This window comes from Oryctolagus cuniculus, chromosome 18 (genome assembly GCF_964237555.1).
Source record: "Oryctolagus cuniculus chromosome 18, mOryCun1.1, whole genome shotgun sequence".
NCBI classification, from domain to species: Eukaryota; Metazoa; Chordata; class Mammalia; order Lagomorpha; family Leporidae; genus Oryctolagus; species Oryctolagus cuniculus.
Window position 1 is genome coordinate 63,280,774 of NC_091449.1, and position 24,607 is coordinate 63,305,380.

The 24,607-nt window shown below is 45.5% G+C and overlaps 2 protein-coding genes and 1 long non-coding RNA gene across 3 annotated transcripts in view; 1 reads left to right on the plus strand and 2 right to left on the minus strand.

Annotated features, from left to right (window-relative positions):
• Positions 1-24,607, plus strand: part of LOC127491338 (uncharacterized) — a 101,005-nt gene that overhangs the window by 7,967 nt on the left and 68,431 nt on the right. The window lies entirely within an intron of this gene.
• On the minus strand, positions 1,241-16,296 carry GCSH (glycine cleavage system protein H). The gene is given in 5 exon segments (NM_001082720.1): positions 1,241-1,338; positions 2,205-2,336; positions 10,319-10,382; positions 11,944-12,023; positions 16,149-16,296. Coding segments are annotated over 5 exon segments (522 nt in total).
• Positions 22,352-24,607, minus strand: part of LOC100357827 (polycystin-1-like protein 2) — a 99,086-nt gene continuing 96,830 nt past the window's right edge. The window contains exon 43 of the mRNA XM_070062795.1: positions 22,352-22,513. Within this exon, the coding sequence (XP_069918896.1) occupies positions 22,352-22,513 (162 nt within the window). The remainder of the gene's footprint in view (positions 22,514-24,607) is intronic.

The following is a 24,607-nucleotide window of genomic DNA, read 5'->3' on the forward strand; positions in this document are numbered from 1 at the left end:
CTTTTGCTAAAGAGCTGAGAATATGTGCATGTTATTTACCTTCCTACTTCCAAGTTCTCATATTTGCTATTTGTTTACCACCAGAGGTGGTAATATCTGAATATCACCCTTTTTCTATAGTAACTAGGAAAATGATACAGGAGTTAGCTCCTGCTTTGTGTGTATGAATATCTATTTATTTGTATATGTATTTAACCCAGCCCCTAAAACTGTTATGGTTGACTAACTTAGAGACAGTAAGTATGCCCTACATATTAACCACTTGAAAATAACATTTGGCATCCTAACTAAGCAGTGGTTGACTCAGTGTTGCAGCTCACAGGCCCTTGCTGCATGGCCACCTCTGTTCCCATGACTTAAGTAGAAACCTGTATATGGTTTCACTTCTTAAGAATACCATGTGCTATGCTGATCAAAAAAAGGTTCACATTTCCTTGTTTTTCCTCTTCTCATTTTTAATCTAGTGTGATGAAAAGTCAGTGATTTCTTTTTGCCTATATTAAAGATGACAAGTGTTTGATTCTACCAGAATTAATTTGCAACTAAAAGGAGACATTTCTTGGAACCTTTCATTGTTACAGTTTAAACTTTCTTTTAAAACATAACTTTCTATAAGTTAAAATTAGCATCTTCATAGATACTAGCCAAGTCACTTAATCAAATATTAACATCAAAACATGATATGAGGAAGTTGAAAATTTATTTATGTTTCTTATTTTGCTGTAGAGCTGCTCCTTCACTGCATACAACAGCACCAGCAAATGCAGCATATTGCAAAAATTAAGATAGTATTGTTCTTTCTCTGGCACTGCAACTAACAAAAACTGTTGTGTATTCCCAGTTACTTCCAATGGAAAGATCATTACATATTTTGACCCCAAACCAGGGATGAGTATAAGCAAGTTACAATATTACATAAGGCTTAAGATAACAATGTTATCCTTGAATTACATTATTTGTAAAACTAGTTTTTACCACAGATAACTTCATGTATTCTGAATACCAGTGCCTAGGGCCTACTATAAAAATCACAAGGTACTGTGAAAAAGATGCATATTGAGTTTTTTCTGCAATCATTACAAAGTTAGGGTATATTTTCTTCCAGTAGCAGAGTTGAAAGTGGTATTTCTTCCATCAAGATTGCTAAAAGTTGCTATTTTAAGTCCTGTCCGCCACTAATTTAAGAGAAAACTGTGCTGGATTAAGTTATTCCATACTAGTTCATGTAAGGGTTCCACTTTCATTCCTCAATAGATTTTATGTATTTCTCATAGGCTTCTTCACTCATTAGTTCATCTAGTTCTGAAGGGTTACTCAGTGTCATCTTGATCAGCCAACCTGCAACCAAAAAATAATCTTATTTTCCAAATTACCATTTTAAAATAAGTTAAACTTATTAAAAATGTAAAACAAATTCCTTAGTGTCTCAAAAGTAACCTATTTTTCTCTACATATACCATTGATTATCTGTTCATGGAACATTTAAACGTGATTTTTAATCATCTGAAAATTACAGCCCCAATACATTAAGAACTCTTAGGTTGTACAAGCATCAACAAATGGCATTTAAATCTTTAAATAGGACATAAACAAACATACAAAAGATACAAGAGCAGGTATATCTTTCTTTAGCAAAAGGAATACCAACACTGTAACTATTAAGGTTAAAGGTCATAGAAACCACAGGAAAGAGTTACAAGGGTTAGGTGACAAACAAAAGAACTGCAATCAGTACCAGTTTAGTCATTTCTTGGCTGTGACCCTGACAGATAAATTCTTTGGAGGCTTTGATTCATATTAAAAAAAAAAAAAAAAAAAAAATGGAGACAACCGCTGTTTAGCCTACCTCACAAAGTCATAAGGATGAAAATGTAAGAAAACCATAAATCAATGCAACATACTTTATTACCACCTATTTTACATGACTTGAACAGATGCTTTATGTCTGAAGAGATACTTTTCAGGTGTTTATACCCTAACAACCAAGGAACCCAAAACTATGGATCTAAGAATTTTGCCATATAAACCAAAGCTTTTATTCTCAGATCTTAGTACTAAGCTAATCTCTGTTTTGTTTTTTAAAGAACGTTTCTAGTAACTAAGACATAGAGATTGAAAGCACAATTAACTAAGCATGCTTTGAACTCTGGATTAAACGTGACCTATAGCAGTAATCCCTTGAAAAATTCCTGGCAACAACTTACCATCTTCGTAACAAGATTTGTTGACAAGTCCTGGGTTTTCTGCAAGGGCTTCATTAATTTCAGTTACTTCTCCTGATAGAGGAGAATAGAGTTCACTAGCAGCTTTCACACTTTCCAAGGCACCAAATTCATCTAAAAGGAAAATTTAAAGAAAATATAAAAATCAGTGACTAAAAAATACAAAATATGGAGAATTGGGCATTTCTCATCCAGTCATGATAAAAAGAAATTCTAAATTTCTTTAAAAATAAAACCATAGGTTTTGTCATGCTCATGTCGCTTATGAGAAGGACAAACTATCCTCAGTAATGTGGCCCTGTCTGTTCTAGACACAGTGAACAATGTGTGGTGATGCCCCTGAATATATCAGATATGCTTACATTCAGTGAAACTCAACTTTCAACTTACTGTGGCTCAGAAAAAAATGAAAACTTTAGAAGGTTCCAGTAATGATGATGTACCTCATATCAGAACATCTTCCTGCAGATAACAAAGATAAAATCTCAGCAAAATACAAAAAACAATTATATGATGGTGTTACAGAATGACCAAAAAGGAATCAAGGATTGGGCATTTGGTGAAGCTGTTAAGGTGCTGCTTGGGACACCTGTATCCCATATCAGAGTGCTTGGTTTCAGTCCTAACTTCACTTTTTTTTTTTTTTTTTTTAAATTTATTAACTTGAAAGGCAGAGGCAAAGAGAAAGTCTTCCATCCACTGGTTCATTCTCCAAATGGCTGCAATGGCCAGAGCCGGGCCAATCTGAAGCCAGGAGCCAGGAGCTTCTTCCAGGTCTCCCATACGGGTGCAGGGGCTCAAGGGCTTGGGCCATCTTCTATTGCTTTCCCTGGCCATAGCAGAGAGCTGGACTGGAAGTGAAGCAGCCAGGACTCGAACTGGTGCCCGTATGGAATGCCAGTGCCGTTAGCCAGGGCCTTACACCACAGCACGGGCCCCTGGCTTCACTTCTGATTGCAGCCTTCTACCAGCATGCACCCTGAGCGAGAGTAGATGATGGCTCAATTACTGGGGTCCCCTCTACCCAATAAGACACTCAGATTGAGTTCTAAGCTTCTGGCTTCCATGTGGCACAGCCCTGGCTGTTCTGGCCATTTAGGAAGTGAACCAGAGGATGAAACATCTTCCTGTCTCTCTCTGCCTTTCAAAGGAAATGAAAATACAAAAAAATTTTTTGTTGTTTATCACAGCCAAACCTTGAAAGATGGGAAGTAAACTGGGTGAGATCTTCATTATACAATTTGTCACCTGACAGTTTTGTTCCACCTGAAGAGCACAAGGTAACTAGAACACAAACAGAAAACCATACCCTTCCTTGCTTAAGGAGCTATAGGATGGAGTGTGGGGCTGCCACAGTGGCTAGAAATTGAGGACTGAAATACTAGTAAGTGAGCCATGGTCAAGAGAAAAAGTACAGAGAAACAAATCTCAGATGGCCTGTATGCTGGAATTATAGGGAAACTTAAAGTAGTTATTATAAATGTGTTCAAAGACTTTAAGAAAAAGATCATCTTCATGAGTGAACATTTGAGATAATCCCTGTATAATTTTTTAAATGGATATTCCAGGACTGGAAAGCATAATATCTTTAAAAATTTAGTGGACAGCATTAATAACAGACTATAAGCTGTACAAGAAAGGATCAGCATATGTTAAGAAAGATTAACTAAAAATTAGCTGATCTAAAGAAAAATTTAAAGACAGACTTGGAGCAGGTGTCTGGCCTGGTGGTTAGTTAAGACGCCCATGTTCCAGATCAGAATGCCCGGGGTTCAATTCTTGGCTCTGGCTCCTGACTCCATGTTCCTGCTACTGCAGACCCTGAGAGGCAGTGGTAATGGCTCAGGCAACTGGAAGACCTGGGTTGAGTTCCCAGCTCCCAGGTTCCTGTTGAAGACATCAGGGGAGTGAATCAGCAGATAGAAGACAGAAGCACACTTGCTCACTGTCTCTGCCTTTTCTTAAAATTACTTTAAGAAAAAAGAAAAGAATCTTGGGTCTTTGGGACAGTATCAAGCAACCTGACAAACTGGATTCAGAGAAGAGACAATGGAGAAGGGAATAAATTGAAGGAATACGACTAAAAAAATCTCCAAATTTGGTAAACAAAAATGAAGCTCAGCACAGCCCAATCAAGATACATAGATAGCAGATCACAACTACGTAAGTTATAGTCAAACTGGGGCTGGCGCCGTGGCTCACTTGGTTAATCCTTTGCCTGTGGCGCCAGCATCCCATATGGGTGCCGGGTTCTAGTCCTGGTTGCTCCTCTTCCATTCTAGCTCTCTGCTGTGGCCCGGGAGGGCAGTGGAGGATGGCCCAAGTGCTTGGGCCCCTGCACCCACATGGGAGACCAGGAAGAAGCACCTGGCTCCTGGCTTAGGATCGGCGCAGCACCAGCCATAGTGGCCATTTGGGGAGTGAACCAACGAAAGGAAGACCTATCTCTCTGTCTCTCTCTCTCACTGTCTATAACTCTACCTGTCAAATAAATAAAATAATAAAAAAAAGTTATAGTCAAACTGCTAAAAACTCAGCACTCAGGAAAATAACATATGCTTGAGAAGAAAGACAAGAAGGATGGCCAGCATCTTATCTGCAAAAATCAAGGCCAGTCACCAATGGAATGAAAACTTTAAAGTGCCAGAGCAGGGGACTAAAAAGAAGCAGAGTCTGTCTAATCTCTATATAGCAAAAAAAAAAAAAAAAAAAAAAAAATCCTTCAAGAATGAAAATGAAATAAAGATATTTTCAAATAAATAATCAGTCACAGAGAGAAATGCTAAAGGTAAAGTAATGACACAAGATTAAACCTCAGAATGAATACAACTACCACTATCTGATATTCCACTTTTCTTTGGATTATTCAAAAGTAATCCAAAGTAATATAGTGGAATCTAATACTGAAACTGTGAACTCCAATGAGCAATTAGCTTGCATCAGATTTGCACATTTAAATATCCCACAGTGCCCCATGCCACTGGGGAGAGAAGCTGGGAAATGTGAATCTAGACCAAGATTTCCTAAAGAAAACGTTCTATACATAAACAAAAACATTAATAAGTTGAACTTACTAAAAGTTTCTGAAGAACAGTTAAATGGCAGCCAGCATTGTGGGATGGCAGGTAAAACCTCCAGCTGCAACACTGGCATCCCATATGGGTGTCAGTTTCTGTCCTGGCTGCTCCACTTGTAATCTAGACCCCTGCTAACAATGGGCTGGGAAAAGCAGCAGAAGATGGCCCAAGAGGCTCTGTCACCCACGTGGGAGAACTGGAAGAAGCCCAGCCCTAGCCATTGCAACCATCTGGGGAGTGAACCAGCAGATAAAAATCTCTCTCTTTCTCTGCAATTCCTTCAAATAGATAAATCCTTGTAAAAAATGAAAAGGCAGGGACCAGCACTGTGATGTAGTGAGTAATGCTACCACCTGCAGTGCCAGCATCCCATATGTGCGCCAGTTCGCCTCCTGGCAGCTCCACTTCCAATCCAGCTCTCTGCTATGGCCTGGGATAGCAGTAGAAGATGGCCCAAGTGTTTGGGCCCCTGCACTCGCATGGGAAACCTGGAAGAAGCTCCTGGCCCCTGCCTTCGGATCGACACAGCTCCAGCCATTGTGGCCAACTGGGGCATGAACCAGCGGATGGAAGACCTCTCGATGCCTCTCCTTCTCTCTCTGTGTAATAATAAATAATAATAAATAAATCTTCAAAAAAAAAAAAAAAAAAAAAAAAAAAAACATGGGGCCGGTGATGCAGCATAACGGGTAAAGCTGCTGCCTTCAGTGCCGACATCCCATATGGGTGCCAGTTCGAGTCCCAGTTGCTCCACTTCTGATCCAGCTCTCTACTATGGCCTGGGAAAGCAGTAGAAGATGGCTCAAGTCCTTGAGCGCCTGCACCCGCATGGGAGACCCAGAGGAAGCTCCTGGTTCCTGGCTTCGGATTGGCACAGCTGCAGCCCTTGTGGCCAATTGGGGAGTGAACCAGCAGATGGAAGACCTGCCGTTCCTTTTCTGTGTAATTCTGACATTCAAGTAAATAAATAAATCATCTTTAAAAAAATGAAAAGGCAGAACTGCAAACTACAACAAAATATACAAGTATATCCAAAAGATTTGAATTCAGAATATTTTATGTATTTATTTTTTTAAAAATCAAAGGTAAAATACAATCCAGTTAAAAAACCTGGTAAAAGCTTTGAATAGAAAACTTACCAGAAAAAGATGAGAGTAGCAAAAAGGACATGGAAGGGTCTGCAAAAATTTCCCACTAAGGAAATCTAAGTTAAAACCAAATGAGATTTGCAACAACTAGAACTCTCTCATATTACTGGTCAGAATGTAAATAGTACAACCATTTTGCAAAATAGAATGTTTTTATTAAGTTAAACATATATTAAACAGCACCTAAAAACTGTACTCCTACATATGAGGAGTCTTCAAAAATTTCATGTGGAAAGTGTGTACTGTGAAAGAATTACACACCTTTTTCTCTCACTATCCACTCTGCCTATCAAAAAAAAAAAAAAAATGCCGGTGCCGCGGCTCAATAGGCTAATCCTCCGCCTAGCGGCGCCGGCACACCGGGTTCTAGTCCCGGTCGGGGCGCCAGATTCTGTCCCGGTTGCCCCTCTTCCAGGCCAGCTCTCTGCTGTGGCCTGGGAAGGCAGTGGAGGATGGCCCAAGTGCTTGGGCCCTGCACCCCATGGGACACCAGGAGAAGCACCTGGCTCCTGCCATCGGATCAGCGTGGTGCGCCGGCCACAGCGTGCCAGCCATGGTGGCCATTGGAGGGTGAACCAACAGCAAAAAGCAAGACCTTTCTCTCTGTCTCTCTCTCTCACTATCTACTCTGCCTGTCCAAAAAAAAAAAAAAAAAAGAATTACACATAGATGTCACTATTTTTTTTTTCACCAAAATAAACCATACTAATTTGTTATAATACATCTGCCCAGAACACAGTTTGAGGCACTAAGAAAAATAAGACATCAGTTTGAAAAGAGCCATTATAACTGACACTATATGAATTCTGCTAAGATTGAAGTCAGAACAAACATTAAAATGAATGGTGAAGCTTGGGTGAAAGAATGGTGAAATCACTGATGCTTTACAAAAAGTATAATAGCACAGTGCCCTCAAAGAAATCAGCAGTTTACAAATGGGTAATGTATCTTTTTTTTTTTTTTTTTTTTTTTACAGGCAGAGTTAGACGGTGAGAGAGAGAGAGAAAAGTCTTCCTTTTTGTTGGTTCACCCCCAAAATGGCTGCTACAGCCAGCGCACTGCTCCAATCTGAAGCCAGAAGACAGGTGCTTCTTCCTGGTCTCCCAAGCAGGTGCAGGGCCCAAGCACTTGGGCCATCCTCCACTGCCTTTCTGGGCCACAGCAGAGAGCTAGAGTGGAAGAGGAGCAACCGGGACAGAACCGGCGCCCCAACCAGGGCTCGAACCCGGGGTGCCAGCGCCGCAGGCGGAGGATTAGCCTAGTGAGCCGCGGCGCTGGCCATGGGTAATGTATCTTAAGAAGGAACAGGATGATGATGGAAACGAAGCTCATAGCAGCAGACCAGCCAAATTAATTTGTAAGGAAAAAAAATTAATCTTGTTCATGCTGTAGTAGAAAAGGACTGATGAATAACAGCACAAACAACAGCAAACACCACAGACACCTCAACTGGTTCATCTTATAGGATCCTGATAGAAAAAATAGAGATTTCCCACTCAATGGGTGCCAAAACTGCTGTGCTCTGACCAGCTGCAGACAAGGGCATAGCTTTCAATAGAAATTTTAAACAAGTACTGGCCGGTGCTGTGGCTCACTAGGCTAATTCTCTGCCTTGCAGCGCCAGCACACCGGGTTCTAGTCCCGGTTGGGGCACTGGATTCTGTCCCAGTTGCCCCTCTTCCAGGCCAGCTCTCTGCTGTGGCCCGGGAGTGCAGTGGAGGATGGCCCAAGTGCTTGGGCCCTGCACCCCATGGGAGACCAGGAGAAGCACCTGGCTCCTGCCATCAGATCAGCGCAGTGCGCCGGCCACGGCGGCCATTGGAGGGTGAACCAACGGCAAAAGGAAGACCTTTCTCTCTGTCTCTCTCTCTCACTGTCCACTCTGCCTGTCAAAAAAAAAAAAAAAAAAAAAAATTTAAACAAGTAGAATCAAGAATTGTAAGAGATGAAACATGGCATTCCTAGTATGACCCTGAAGACAAAGCACAATCCAATAATGGCTACCAAGAGGTTGAACTGGTCCAGTCAAAAAAGAATGGACAGGTCAACAGCAAAATCATGGTACAGGTTTTTGGGAATGCTCAAGGTCTTTTGCTTTTTGACTTTCTGGAGAGACAAAGAAGAGTAACAACTGCTTATTATGAGAGTTTTGAGAAAGCTAAAGGTTTAGCAGAAAAATTCCAGAATCCTTCAACACAACAATATTCCTGTTCATTTCTTGCATCAAACAAGGGCGCGATTTTGTGATAGTCTCAATGGAAAATCATTAGACGTCTACCTTACATCCCTGACTTGGTTCCTTCTGACTTCTTTTGTTTCCTAATCTTAAAAAATACTTGGCCGGCGCCGCGGCTCACTAGGCTAATCCTCCGCCTTGCGGTGCCGGCACACCGGGTTCTAGTCCCGGTCGGGGCGCCAGATTCTGTCCCAGTTGCCTCTCTTCCAGGCCAGCTCTCTGCTGTGGCCAGGGAGTGCAGTGGAGGATGGCCCAAGTACTTGGGCCCTACACCCCATGGGAGACCAGGAGAAGTACCTGGCTCCTGCCATCGGATCAGCGCGGTGCGCTGGCCGCAGCGCACCGGCCATGGCGGCCATTGGAGGGTGAACCAACGGCAAAAGGAAGACCTTTCTCTCTGTCTCTCTCTCTCACTGTCCACTCTGCCTGTGGAAAAAAAAAAAAAATACTTAATAGACACCCATTTTTCTTCAGTAATTAATGTAAAAAAGACTGCTTTCACATGGTTAAATTTCCAGGACCCACAGGGATGAACTAAATCATCACTTAAAGCATCTTGAGCTTGATACACCTTATGTAGAGAAGCTTATATATTTTATTTTTATCTTCTAATTCCATTTCCTTACAAACTTTTTGAAGACTCTCTTACTTACCCAACAGAAAAGAAGACATACACTCAGAAAAAAGACATAAGAATGTCTATAGCAGTTTTCTTTATAATAGCAACAAGCTAGAAATAACACAAAAAATCCAACAATATAGTGACTAAAATATGGTCTAGCCATACAGTAAAATATTATATGGTAATAAGAATAAACTACTGATCACTCAACATGAATGGGTCTCACAATGATGACACAAACTGTGTGACTGCTTTTAAAGGAAGTTAAAGAATAGCACCTCTCTCCCCTACAAAACTCTAAGGTGTAGAAATCAAAAAAAGCATCTGTCTACTGAAGAGTTTTGTTTTTGTATAAGAGGCACAGAAATTTCCCATTTGCAGAGATAGAAATATCTTCCATCCACTGGTTCCATCCCCAACTGTCTGCAATGGCTGGGGGCTAGGTTGAGGCCAAAACTGAGAGCCAGCAACTCAATCCAGGTCTCCCAATTAGCATCATGAATCCAATCACTTGAGCCATCACCACTGTCTCTAAAGGTCCATATCAGTAGGAAGCTGGAGTGAGGAGCCAAGTTTCAAAGCCAGGTACTGCAATATGGAACACGGACATCTTAAATTAGATGCCTAATCCCCAAAGAGTTTTAGTTGGTAAAGCTTACATGAAATGAAATGAAAATGTCTTATACCTCTGATAAGGATGTTCCTTCCTGAGATAAGGACTTATCCCTACCTTCCTACTTTACGACATTGTCACTTGAGAATATAAAGATTCTGTGCCATCTGTAACCTCTGACAGAGGCAGAAAACAGGAAAAGAGGCTGTGTCTTCGATGACTTTAAACCCACGCTGGATTTACCTACCTTGAAACTACCTTTATTTGAATATTCTTTTACTTGATTCAAAAGCACTCTAACTGATCCTGAATGCAAACAAGTTATGATTCTAGGCAAACATCCAGCAAAGAAAACTCATAGCATGAATCAAATATCCCAAGGTAAGAAAAAAACACTTACCTTGTTTTTTCAATTTTGTCCCAACTTCAGGCAGACTACAATAAACAACATCTCCCAAAGCTTCCTAAACAAAAACAAAACACTCTTAAGTTAAACCCTTCCAGTAAACAGGAACAAGTCAAACATGGTGTCCCCTATAATTCAAGTAGTACATGGTTTATAATTGAAGGGCTCTGTTCTTTGGTTTTCCTTATAACTCTTCAAAAATGTCAAGGAAAAAAAAAAAAGAAAAAACAAAATCCAACAACAAAATTATTAACTCAGGAACTATAAGAAATGGGCCACTGGCAAGATGTGGCCCATTAGCTGTGGTGACCCATCCCACTTTCACAAACACTGTGCCTCATCAAGGTTCCTAGCTCATCTGGCAAACACACTTTGTGCTTTTCCTCCTCTGCACTTTTACTTTTGCCATTACCCCTCCTGCATTTGCTGAGATCCTACTCACTGGCTCTATAAGTCATGGTCCTCAGGCCTTGTAGCCCCTGAAGACCTGGACTCTAGGAGGAAGTGCTGTCTCCATCAGGTGTGCATTCCAGCCTCTTGTAACCCCACAACAACTGTTCTGTAATGTTGTGTGTTGTTTCCATAGAGTGATCCTTTCCCAGATAAATGCTAATAGGCAAGGACAAAATCTCACAAATGCCCAGCACTGGCCCTCACAGTTTGTAACTCTCCATGATTCTAACCCCTGGGAACCCACCATTTCCGAGGACTTTTACATGTTCCCATCAGTTAACATCCCCTTACCACACTGTCTCAATCAACATAAAGATCCAGTTGAAAAACCAGTGACTCATGCTATATTGAGCTTCGCATTGTTTTACAGTATGTCAGTATGGGATCAGTGGACATACTGGGAATTCAGAGAAAAGCAGGATAAATATAAGTTTTCCTTGTGTGTAATCTGTGCCTATTTAGGTTTTCTCTTTTCCTTGGTCACGAGTGTTTTAATGAAAGCACAAAATGCTGGCGACACTTCAGCCCCTGGCTTGCTGGTTTTCTTTTCTTAATTACCCAAAATAAAACAAACATTTCTTTATTGAATAACATGTTTCCTACTTTTAAGTGTTAACATTTCATTGTCTCCTAAATTACCACACACTTTCCTAACTAATGTTTTACTTAGTTGACCTCTGATTGATTTTTTTCTAAGGGTCTTTAAAGGGGCACAAAGTACTGTGGCAAAATAAATAATTTTTAAAACATGGCTGGCACCGCAGCTCACTAGGCTAATCCTCCGCCTAGCAGCACCGGCACACCGGGTTCTAGTCCCGCTCCGGGTACCAGATTCTGTCCCGGTTGCCCCTCTTCCAGGCCAGCTCTCTGCTGTGGCCCGGGAGTGCAGTGGAGGATGGCCCAAGTGCTTGGGCCCTACACCCCATGGGAGACCAGGAGAAGTACCTGGCTCCTGCCATCAGATCAGCGCGGTGCGCTGGCCGCAGCACTACGGCCGTGGAGGCCATTGGAGAGTGAACCAACGGCAAAGGAAGACCTTTCTCTCTCTCTCTCTCACTGTCCACTCTGCCTGTTAAAAATTAAAATAAAATAAAAATTAAAAAAAAATGACAATCCAAAATTACATGAGAGCAGACTGTCATAAATATTTCAAGACAATCCAATACCTGTGCAAAATTGCTGATTCCCACTGTTCCAATACCATTTTCTGTTGTTATCCATTCATGTTTCTCTGTGAACTTACGCACTAAAACAGAAAACCAATTATTTCAGAAAAACGGCATCACTTTTTTTTTAACTTTTACTTAACAAATATAAATTTCCAAAGTACAGCTTATGGATTACAATGGCTTCCCGCCCCCCATAACGTCCCTCCCACCTGCAACCCTCCCCGGCATCACTTCTTGACAAGCACTTTTGAAATCACTACTATCAAAAGGTGAGACTTGCCCATTTGTTGTGTTTAACTTTCTGACTGTGCCCAGGAAAAGAACAAGGATCATGTATCAAGATAGCACATCCTGTAAACAGTGGTAACAGTTAGGTAAAGATGGCTTGATTTGAACACCTGGTGCATCTTTGGAAGACTGAATTATTTGCTTTAACATTAACCTGAATCATAAAAAAAAAAAAAAAAGCGCATTTCAAATGTATTCTTAACTAATGCAGAAGAACATCCCTCTGATAATAGACATGGAGCTGATAGGATTGAGAGGCAGCTTAAAGACTACTCATATAAGAAATGATCTAATTAAAACAGAAGAAACATTCCCTTAGGTAGAGTTGACCTAAAAGAGCTTTGCTGCAACTTGGATGTTAAGTGAAACTTCACAAGAAGGAAACTGACCTCCTGGAACAATAACTTGATTGAATTCTTGAAATTCTGCTGTAATCAAATTTAAGTCTATCCTTGAAGGAAGTAACTATCATCAATTAAAGAAAACTAAAATCCCAACTCAACAGTCACCTCAGAACCAAGCCATTAATTGGTAAAGTCAAGCTCTGTACAACATTGACTAACTTTATGAGCTCTGTCTCTTCACAGACTGCCCAACATTGGGAAGATGTCAAAAAGTACTTTTTTTGGAAGAATAATATTTTTAAAAAAAGCATTATTCTTAAATGTATATCATATTCTGAAAGCCAATCATTTTTCTAGAAACAGCCCAATAGAAATTAACAGGAGAATGTTTGTTAAATACTATTTTATGGTATACCTTGCTTGTTCATTCTTCCCCCTTCTCATAAGATAGTTGTACTTAAAATAGTATTGAGTTGCTTTGGTCACAGCTCTGATGCAGCAGAATGGAAATTTGTATAATTTCACCCTTTCTTACCCCCAGCCATTATCAAATGCTAAATGTTAAGCTCCTCGGTGGAAGAAGTTGCAAAATCTGTCACAAGGAAACTTGATGTGCTTCATTCTACCTCAAAGAACTGAATACTTCAGGTTAAGTTGGGTACAGTGCATTCTGACAGAAACATTCTACCTACCACCTGACTATTTCTGATTTCAGCTGAGAAACTCTTCCCTGCCTCTGGGTCCCTGGGCCATCCAGCATGCTCCTGCAGCAGCACTTCCCTTGCCAACAAAACACAACACGGAACAGCATGAAGCCCAGGGATCCATTTCTCCAAGGAAGTAGACTGTGTTCGTATAGCCAGCAACAGAGTTTGGCTGATTCTCATCTGGAGTCCCAATTTTACAGTGCTCAGCAAATACAAGCACTCAGAAGTGGAAGGAGTGAGATTTTAAAACTTACTGAGCAAAGAGGGGTCTGAGCAAACAAATGTATATGGCTACAACTCTCAGTTCTCCCTCTTTCTGTTATACTCTAGAACCCATAATTACATTACCAATGTAGTAATGTGATTATGTAAAAACAAATATACTTATGAAAGTAGGTCATATAAATAGATGACCTTGGGGCCGGCACTGTGGCCAAGCAGGTAAACAACTGTCTGCAGTGCTGGCATCCCATCCACATGGGCTCTGGTTCGAGTCCCGGCGGCTCTTCTTTTGATCCAGTTCTCTGCTATGGCCTGAAAGCAGTAGAAGATGGCCCAAGTGCTTGGGCCCCTGCACCCACATGGGAGACCCAGAGGAAGCTCCTGGCTCCTGGTTTCAGATAGGCATAGCTATGCCTGTTGCAGCCAGTTGGGGAGTGAACCATTAGATGGAAGATCTCTCTCTACCTATCCTCTCTCTTTGTAACCCTGACTTTCAAATAAATAAATCTCAAAAAGCCGGGGGGGGGGGGGGTGCCGTGGCTCACTTGCTTAATCCTCTGCCTGCAGCACCGGCATCCCATATGGGTGCTGGGTTCCAGTCCCGGTTGCTCCTCTCCCACTCCAGCTCTCTGCTGTGGCCCGGGAGGGCAGTGGAGGATGGCCCAAGTGCTTGGGCCCCTGCACCCGCATGGGAGACCAGGAAGAAGCACCTGGCTCCTGGCTTCGGATTGGCGCAGCGCAGGCCGTAGCGGCCATTTGGGGAGTGAACCAATGGAAAGAAGACCTTCCTTTCTGTCTCTCTCTGTCTGCAACTCTACTTGTCAAAAAAAAAAAAAAAAAAAAAAAAAAAAAAAAAAAAGAGACCTCTTTGAGGACACTATGGCCCTGATTTTGGCCTTGCCATCTTGCTGAACTCTAGAGATAATTTTAGGAGTAAGCTTGGTCTGTGAGTGACCACCACATAGAGATGGCAACAGCATTACTAAGCTCAGGTAGAGGTCCACTCAGCTTCTAATGAGTGCCTGTCTTTTTTTAACTAGTCATGCTAGACTAAAGACAATGATTAGTATGCTTCTCCTTTAACCCTTGACCCAACAGGAAAAAGTGGCCAGATTAGGTAAATAATTACTTTCTTCCTCGGCCCTGAAAAATATGGTTTTGGGCCTCAGAAACTTAGGAGTTGTAATTAATAAAAATTTTGCATTTTCCTCTTTCAAAGTTACAAGTTAGACAAAATACATTTCATAGTAATATTGACCTACTTTTCTTATCCTTTATCTAGTGTAACATTTGTGTGTTTACTATGGTCAGGCTATATAGGTAGCAGTTACATTGTTTCATTTATCCTAATAATTCTGTGAGGTGGAGCTTCATTCCCAGTTTTCTGATGAAAAAAAAAAAAACGAATTCAGAGAAGTTAAATGACTGCCCAAGATCGCACAGCTCCTGAGGCAGAACCAGAATGAGAACTGTAGTCTGCTATTAAAAACTAGGCAGTGGGGGGGAAGGTGGGTAGAGCTGCCGCCTGCAGTGCTGGCATCCTGGGTGCTCTGCTTCCAGTTCAGCTCCCTGCCATTGTGCCTGGGAAAGTAGCCTAAGACGGCCCAAGTACCTGGCCTCTGAACCACGTGGGAGACCCCGATAAAGCTCTTGGCTCCTGACCTCAGCCTGGCCACTGCAGCCATTTGGGGAGCAAACCAGCCGACAGAAGCCTCTCTCTGCCTCTGCCTCTCCCTCTCTAATTCTGACTTTCAAATAAATAAATCGGTGCACTCTATCCCATAGAAGATACCATTATCATGTATCAATTATAAAATAGCTATATAAAAACAAAACCCTAAGTGACTAACAGATCACGGGTATTGGTATTTTGGGCAATATTTAACTAAGGAATGCAGACAGCTAGAGATCGTGTAAGGCTGATTCACAAAACCGACTTAAAACTCTTATTACTCCTGCATTCCAATTGGCGATTCATTGATATTTGTCATAAATAGAGCTGAAATTAGCAAGAGAGGAGAAGCAAACTTGATGCTTCAAACTTTTGAATAAACGGCAGTTTATTCCGAAGAGGTTTCTGACCAATGATGGAGCAAGTCGGCGGCCATACAGATCTAGGTGAGTCCGAGTTCTCCAGGGGCAGCTGGTGTCTCTAGCATCCAACTATGCTTTCCTTCCTCCGTTGCGCTGACTGTGCAGGGGCACCCACGGGCAGGTCTCCCGGTCACTCAGGCTGGTTGAGGCAGGACCTCCTCTGCAGAGCCCGGCTTCGTCCTACACGAGGTCATGCCTGTCCCGGACTCGTGCAAACTGCACTTTTAGCCGGTGCTTCTGTGCTAACGCTCCTTCGCAGTTCTCAGAGGCAGCCCGTTTAGTAAACCAGAGCCCCGCACTCGCCCTCACGGGGCGCAAGCTTGCGAGACAAGCCACGGGCCTGCCCGCGGGCCCCTCCGCCCAGCCCGGCACCGGGCGCCAGGGTCGCCGCACTCCCGCCTAAAGGGTGGGGAGTTGGGGGTGGGGAAGCGGCAGCAGAACGAGGACTCCCAGCGCCGGGCGGCTCAGCAACCGGACCCGCCGTGGTTCCCGTCCGGCGCTGCCTGGCAGGTGCCCGGCTCTCCCCCCACGTGCCCGCCGCGCTTACCCGAGAGCAGAGCGGGTCCAGTGCGCAGCGTCCGGACGGCGCCCGCCCGCAGCCGCCAGGGCAGAGGCGAGCAGGGTGCGGCGGGCGCCGAGGCCGCGAGCAGGCTGCAGGCCGCGGCCCGCAAGCTACGCGCCACTCGCAGCGCCATGTTCGCAGGGGTGCCGAGGGTCGCAGCGCTGCAACCGGGCCACCGGACCCGCGGGAAGCGCAGGGAGGGTGAGGGGGCGGGGCGGCCCAGGCCAAAGCGAGCTAGTTGGATGGACGCGCGCGGCGGGGCCCGGGCGAGGGGCGGGGCCCGGTCTGGTTGGGTAGCGCTCGGGGGCGGGGATTCCTGAGCCAAAAGCGATCTCGGATAGGGCCACGCGCAGGGGTTGTGGACCTGTGTGTGGCCGGAGGCAGGACGGTGGGCGGGGCCTGGCGCTGCGGGGCGGGGCCTGGCGAGGATGCCAGGGCCCGGGGGCGGGGCGGAGGAGCTGGGTGAGCTGCCCGGAGAGGCGCGTGGAGAGCTGCGTGACCTGACCGCCGGGACAACTTTTGCTAGCAGGGTGGCTTTCCTGGGGTCCCGCATTCCGGTGCCCTTGAGTCCCCGGGCTCCTGGGTTGATGCGGTCCAACCCTCTACGGAGGATCAGGATCACTCCGAGCCGGATTCAAAGCCAGCTCTAGCCAGAATTCGCTCCACCCAAAGATGATTGGTGGGCACCGGCCAGAGTCAGAGTGACACAAATGCAGTTCATCCGACTTTGAAATACCGGGAACAGGCCACGAGGCCACTTCTATAACTTCACAGATCCCAAAACTTGGCCCAGGGACCCCCAAACGTGACAGACACAGCCAAGAAGCGAACAGGAGGCGAGGACTGGCCCGGGGTCAGTGTGGCATATGGACCCGAACCAGGCCCGCAAGCAGGAGGTGAGAGCGTGGACCGGTCTGTGCTCAATTGGCCAGCTGCTAACAGGCCTTCGTAGGGAAGCCTAAATTGTCATCCGGATCCAATGAGGCAGGAAAGCACCCTGCTCCAGGAAAGACCTCATATCCAGGGCAGGTTTATGGAGTGGGCACTAGTGGGCCGAGAAACTGGTGTGGAAAATGCCTCAAACTGCACACCTTTGGCATGGATCCACTTCAGGGCAGGTGTGCGTGTGTGGGCCCAGTGTTGTTGAGCTGACTTTTGCCTGGTTTATATCCAGTGCTGCTGGCACATCTGTGCATTGGCTGCAAGGGCTATCACGCTGCCTCTTCTCCTGAATAAATAAGTAGTTCGCACCTTCTGAGCCCCTGGTAAGACCTGGCACCAGGCAAGCATTGTCTTCTAAATCTTCTCAAAGCCCCTCTTTGGATGGCATTGCTCTCATCTCAGAGGAAGCTCTGGAAACCAGGCAAGTTTCGCTCACCCCGGAGTTTGCAGCCTAAGGAGCTGCTAGGTGACAGTGCTAGACTTGACTGACTGTGGCATGCTGACAGGATCATTGGTCAGCTCCTCAGCTTCCTGCTAATGGGTGCCCAGAGCTGGGGGTGGCGGTAGCAGATGATGGCTCAAGTGCTTGGGTCCTTGCCACCCACATGGGAAACCTGGATTGAGATCTAGACTCTGGCTTCAGCTTGGCCCAGCCCCTACTTTATTCTTTTCTTTCTTTCCTTCTTGCTTGCTTGCTTTTTTTTGTTTGTTTGTTTTTGTTTTTGTTTGTCTTGTTTTGTTTTGACAGGCAGAGTGGACAGTGAGAGAGAGAGAGACAGGGAGAAAGGTCTTCCTTTGCCATTGGTTCACACTCCAATGGCCACCGCGGCCGGCGCGCTGGGGCCTGCGCACCGCGCTGATCCGATGGCAGGAGCCAGGTTCCTATCCTGGTCTCCCATGGGGTGCAGGGCCCAAGCACTTGGGCCATCCTCCACTGCACTCCCTGGCCACAGCAGAGAGCTGGCCTGGAAGAGGGGCAACTGGGACAGAATCTGGCGCCCCGACCGGGACTAGAACCCAGTGTGCCAGTGCCGCAAGGCGGAGGATTAGCCTAGTGAGCCGCAGCGCCAGCCGCTTGCTTTCTTTTTAAGATTTATGTATTTATTTAAAAGGAGAGATAGATATGTTCCATCAGCTGGTTCACTCCTCAAATGGCCACAAATGGGGCTAGGCCAGGCTGATGCCAGGAGCCGAGAGCTTCTTCCAGGTCCCCCACATTGGGGCAGGGGTCCAAGGACTTGAGCCATCTTCCAGTGCCTTCCCAGGCACATCGGCAGAGAGCTGGATCAGAAGTGGAGCAGCCGGGACTTGAACCTACAGACGTATGGGATGCTGGCATTGCAGGTAGCGGCTTAACCTGCTGCACCACAACACCAGCCCCTCTCTGGGGCATGTGGCTTTGTGGGTCTGTGGGGTTTAATTGTCAGGGCAGAGGGTGGGATCCTGCTTCAGTTGTCTTAAAAGGATTTCAGCGGTCTCATCCAGTCTTTCATCATCAGCGTTGATTTAGTCCGCTCTTTAAACACCTCATCAAACACCTATGTTTCTCTTATTTTTCTTCTCAGCCGTTTTTAGATTATTCCCACATAGTGTCAAGGTAGCTGCTAAAGTTCCGGGCATCTTAGACCAGAAAATGTGAGCAGCCTGAGTTTCTCTCTGTGAGTCTCTTCATTAGCAATACGCCCTTCAGACCTTCACTCATTTGTCACTGGGCCAAACTGGGTCATGTGGCTATGCTGAACCAATGCCAAGAGATATGGATTACTATTCCTAAGACAAATTAAGGTCTCCCTGGAGGTCACCAGCCCATGAGTCATGGGGCAGAGGGGTAGACGGCTATTTGAATAAAGTCAGGTTTCTCATAGTCAAGAGGAAAGCATGCAATGGATTTGGAACAGGGAACATATATATGTGTTCCAACGGGTGTGTGAGAAGGAGGACAAGATGGGGTGTGCAGGAAACTGTTCACAGCTTTGTTCCCAACATGGAGGGGGTGTACGTGCATCCACACCAACACCTGGGAGCCCCTTATTGAGTGGATCTGTGGTTCTCAGAAATGAGCACCTATTATCTAGTCTAACTGCACATTGGAATTGCCTGGGGAGCATATAAAACTGGTTCTTTGAGGAGTCAAATGGGTTATTAGGCAGTTGATTGGTCCCAGTGGAAACTAAGGGTACAAAATGCTTGCTTCTCCCAAAAGTTGTCTTTATAAGTTCAAAAGTACCTGCTGCAATCCTTGGGAGCTTCCATTTTTATCATGAGAATAGCAAGGGAGTGGCAGTTCCAACCCTCTGAGCTCACAGTTTACTGTAAAAACAAGTTTCCTATCCCCACCCCTCCAATGGCATTTTTATTTTATCATGAGCAAGCCAGAAGGAGCAAATAAGATTACAGATCAGGTCTTTTGATGTGTTTTGTCCCAGCCTTGTTACTATTGTCAAGTTTTTTTTCTTCCACAAAATTGTGCTTAAAAACCCCACTCCCATCAGCCCTGTTGGGTTGAGTTTTGCCTCTCTTGGAGCCCCTCTTCCTGGCCACTCCACCAAGGAAGTCTGACTTAAATAAATCTTGGTTTTAAATATGTTTTGCTTTTCTCTCTGCCTTGTCCGTTTGGAAATTCTTCTCTTCCATGTGAGACAAAGAAGACCTGAGGTATTCTTTTCTCTGCTGCCGTTTCACCAGTAGTAGTTCCAACCCCGAAAGTGCAGTGTATTGGAAGGAGGCCTGGGGAGCTAGCCGGCAGCTCACCTTTGGAATCACCAGTGGAGACCAGCCATTCCCAGAGCGCTAGTAAAACGGTCGCCTCTTCCTAAGCCTAGCCTGGCCTGCTAGAAGTCAGTGACCAAATGCCGCAATCACAGGTTCCGCTCCACCACTATCCTAATGGAATTCGCTGCTCCCACTTCCTTAGGTCTGCAAACCTAGGTAAGCCCTGTTCTACTTGTACAGGCTGCTGTTCTCTCGTGCACGGGGGAGGCAGCCTGCCGGGTTTCCCCTACCTGACAATAAACCTCCCTTGCTGTGCTGTTTGGTGTGTTTTGTGGTGACCTTTCACAGAGCATTGTCTGAGGAGCACCAGCCCTGGTGAGGGCTCCAGTATGCGATGCGTCGATCCAAGAGGTCTAGGAGTCATTGCAGACTTTGTCTCTCATGCTCATAGAGACCCTGCAGTACACATGACCACGTTCAAAGTTCTGACAGTTTCACACTACAGAGCCAGCACAGCAGCTGGCATTGTGGCACACCAGGTTAAGCCTCCACCTGCGACATTGGCATCCCATGTGAGCATTGGTTTGAGTCCCAGCTGCTCCATTTCTGATGCAACTCCCTGCTAATGTGCCTGCTAAAGCAGCAAAAGATGGCCCAGATGCTTGGGCCCCTGCGCCCACATGGGGGACCCAGAAGAGGCACCTGGCTCCTGGCTCCTGGCTCTGGCCAGGCCCAGCCCTGCCGTTGTGGCCATTTGAGGAGGGAACCAGCAGGTGAAAGATTCTCTCTCTCTCTCTCTCTTTTTCTCTTTGTCTCTCCATCTCTCTTTAACTCTGCCTTTCAAATTAATTAACTTAAAAGAACCAGTATAATAGTTTATAAACCAGTATTTTCTATATTTGATCCACAAACTTTTTTTAAAAATTATTTATTTATTTTAAATGTATTTATTTATTTGAAAGGCAGAGTTACAGAGGCAGAGGCAGAGAGTGAGAGAGGTCTTCCATCCAGTGATTCACTCCCCAAATGGCCACAACAGCCAGAGCTGTGCCAATCCAAAGCCAGGAGCCAGGAGCCAGGAGCCAGGAGCCAGGAGCCAGGAGCCAGAGCTTCTGGGTCTCCCATACGGGTGCAGGGGCCCAAGGACTTGGGCCATCTTCTACTGCTATCCCAGGCCATAGCAGAGAGCTGGATCAGAAGTGGAGCAGCAGGGACTGGAACCGGCACCCATATGGGATGCCGGCCCTGCAGGTGACAGCTTTACCTGCTATGCCACAGTATCAGCCCCTATTTATTTATCTGAGAGAATTAGAGAGATCTTCTATATGCTGGTTTACTTCCCAGAAAACTGCAACAGCCTGGCTAGGCTAGGCTGAAGTCAGGAGCCAGGAGCTTCTTCCGGGTCTCCGACATGGGTGACAGAAGCCCAAGTAGGTGGCAGCTTTTCCTGCTATGGCATAACACCAACCCCCACAAACCTGGGGGGCAGTGGGGAGTAATACCTGTTATAGATCAGATTGTGTTTCCTAAAGAGATATGTAAAAGTTGTGCGCCCCACCCCGAGTACCTCAGAATGTGATCAAATTGGAAACTAGGGTCATTGCAGATGTAATTAGTTAACAAGAGGTCTTACTGGAGTAGGGAGCCCCAAATCCACTGTAACAGTGACCATGACCTGTGCCCTGAGAAGAGGAGAGAGACACAGAGAAGTGGAGAACAGCAGGTGACAAGATGGGAACTGGGCACCTACCAGCCAAGGCCTGCTGAGAAACACGAGGCGCTGGAAGAGGCAGGGACTCTCCCCTCGAGCCCATGGAGGGAGCACAGCTTTGCCAGCATCTTGATCTCAGGCCTCAGGCTCAGACACTTTGTTCTGCAGCCCAGGGACACAACACACTGCCAGTGAGCATCTTTCAGACCATGTGAAAAGCCATTCAAAGGCAACCCCTGGCCAACCAAGGAGATGAAACTTTAGAGGATTTTTTAAAAGGTTTGTTTATTTATTTATTTGAGAGGCAAAGTCAATGCAGAGAGAGCAGAGAGAGGGAGAGACAGAGAGAAAGGTCTTACATCTATTACTGGTTCAATCTCCAAATGGCCAATCCAAAGCCAGGAGCCAGGAGCTTCTTCTGGGTCTCCCACATGGGTGCAGGGGCCCAAGCTCTTGGACCATCTTCCACTGCTTTCCCAGGCCACAGCAGAGAGCTGGTTTGGAAGAGGAGCAGCAGGACACAAACTGGCACCCGTATGGGATGCCAGCACCACAGGCTTAACCTACAATGGCACAGTGCCTGTTACAAGGAATTTTTTTATTTTCGTAACTGAACTCCACCCAATATTTATTCAGTCTCTGAGAGGATATACATTTGAACACACAGGTTTTCACGGTAGTGGCAGTTTTGCTTACTTGTTGAGCTTGGTAACTTTCCTATGCACAGAAGCAACAATACCCTGGTGAGACTACAGCAGTCAGTGATAAGCACAGCCCGAAGTTCTGACCTCCAGATGATTGCATGTGGACGGGAACCAACAGCTTAAACCCTGGACGAGGCTTGTACTGGGTGAGAGGCTGCAGCCTTGGGCAGCGACTCAGGCTGCTCACAGCTGCCCTGAGGCTCCTCCCTTTTGCCTTTAATGCCCAAGAAACTGAGTGTTTTCATCAGCAGCAAATCCATAATCTGTTCTTCCTCTGACAGCTGCAAGGGAAAAGGAACAGAGTGATATACATAATATCACCCTCTCTGGGGCTTTTCTTTCTAAGGGGAAACCACAGTTTTATCATCCAGTTTGGCCCCAGTGGGAGGTCACTTTGCTACCTAAAGTTGTTTGAGGGGTTGGGATGACCTGTGTTCCTGCTTCCCATGCCTGAGCATGCCTGGGTTTTCCTGGCAGAATTTTAAATCCCCAGACTGGAGCAGAAAAGCCTGGGCTGGCACTGAACCTGAATTTCAGCAGCACGGCATCATGTGGGCCCACTTCTGAGCCAGCTGTCACCCATTTCCCTCTAGGGCAGATCTGATAGTGACTCTGTGTGCTTTACGGTTTCTGCTTGCGCTGTTTACCTCACACTGCACATAGTGAAGAGTACAAAGCTTCTCACTGTGAGGAGTCAGGCAGTCAATAGACAGTCAGATTGGTCCCAGTGCAAAATGAGGCAAGAGGAGTCCCCCTAAGAGGGTGCAGAAGGCTTGCGTCCTCCAAAAGTAATTTTTTTTTTGACAGGTAGAGTTAGAGACAGAGAGAGACAGAGAGAAAGGTCTTCCTTCCGTTGGTTCACCCCCCAAATGGCCGCTACGCCGATCCAGAGCCAGGAACCAGGTGCTTCCTCCTGGCACTTGGGCCATCCTCCACTGCCCTCCCGGGCCACAGCAGAGAGCTGGACTGGAAGAGGAGCAGCTGGGACTAGAACCCGGCGCCCATATGGGATGCCAGCGCCACAGGTGGAGGGTTGACTAAGTGAGCCACAGCCCTGGCCCCAAAAGTAATCTTTAGCAAGATCAAAGTGTTGAATCCCACTGCAAGTTTCTCCCCAAAAGCTGCCTTTAGCAAGACAAAAGTGCCTGTCCCAGTCCTTAGAGCTTCCAGTTTTATCACGAGAACAGCAAGGGAGAGGTGAGTCCACCCTTCTGAGTTCCCAGTTTACAGTGAAAACAGAAGTTACCTTTGCCCTCCTTCAGGTAGCAAGCTAAACACGGCAAATACAAATCAGACGTTTCGATGGGTTATGTCCCCAGCCTTGCAACTGACTGTTAGCTGATTATCAATTTTTCTCCCCAAAATTGTGCTTTAAAACCCCACTACCACCAGCCCCTCAGGTTTTGCCTCTGTTGGAGCCCCACTTGTAGAGTTTTGGCAGGCGGTTCCTGACTTAAATAAATCTTGCTTTTCCCTCTGCCTTGTCTGCGTGGAAATTCTTTCACGTGAGACACAGAACCGAGGTAAATCTTTTTCTGCTGCCATCTCACCTGTAACACAACCACCTACATGTATTTCATAAATAGCTCAAAGCAAAGAAAAAACAATTTCTCTGAAAGAGGGAAGGCAGAGTGCAGCTACCAAAGAGTCCCACTCAGTAAACCGGTCAGAAAGTGTCCTTGGCCACCCAGAGGACTGCAGCAGAGGCCAACAACACAACATTTCGGGGACTCAGAGACCTGAGTGACCTGTAACTGACCTGGGACCCCCACCCACTCTTTCACTGATGATTTTGTTTGCACTTCCCTGGCCACAATGTCGAGGAATGACAGCCTCAACCAGGGACAGAGAAAGAAAAGGGGACACCCCCCAGCACTAACCTTGAAAAGTGGCTGCTCACAATTAACTAGTGAAGCAGCTGCCCACTGTGATCTTGTCTAGGGAGGGAAGAAGTCCTAAGTTCTGCTTCTGTAAACTCCAGTCATAAATCTGTCCTAACGAATCCACTCCTAGTATCTCTTTTAAAAACATACTGGACCCATGGACTGTTGGAAGTGTGGTCCTAAGTCACACAGGCTGCAATTTAAAGATATTTTAAGAAACTTGGGTTTGTTGCCCAGTCTTCAGGAAATGATTCCGGCTGAGCCCTCTGGTGTTAATAAACTCCTTCAATCTTCCACTGTCTCCAGTGCCTGCTTGAATGAAGGGAGTTCTTGAATGAAGGGAGTTTTCCCACTCCAGATTCTCCAGATTTCTTTCTTTCCTTTTTTTTTTTTTTTTTTTTTTTGGATAGGCAGAGTTAGAGAGAGACAGAGAAAGGTCTTCCTTTTCCGTTGGTTCACCCCCCATATGGCCGCTACAGTCAGCGCACTACA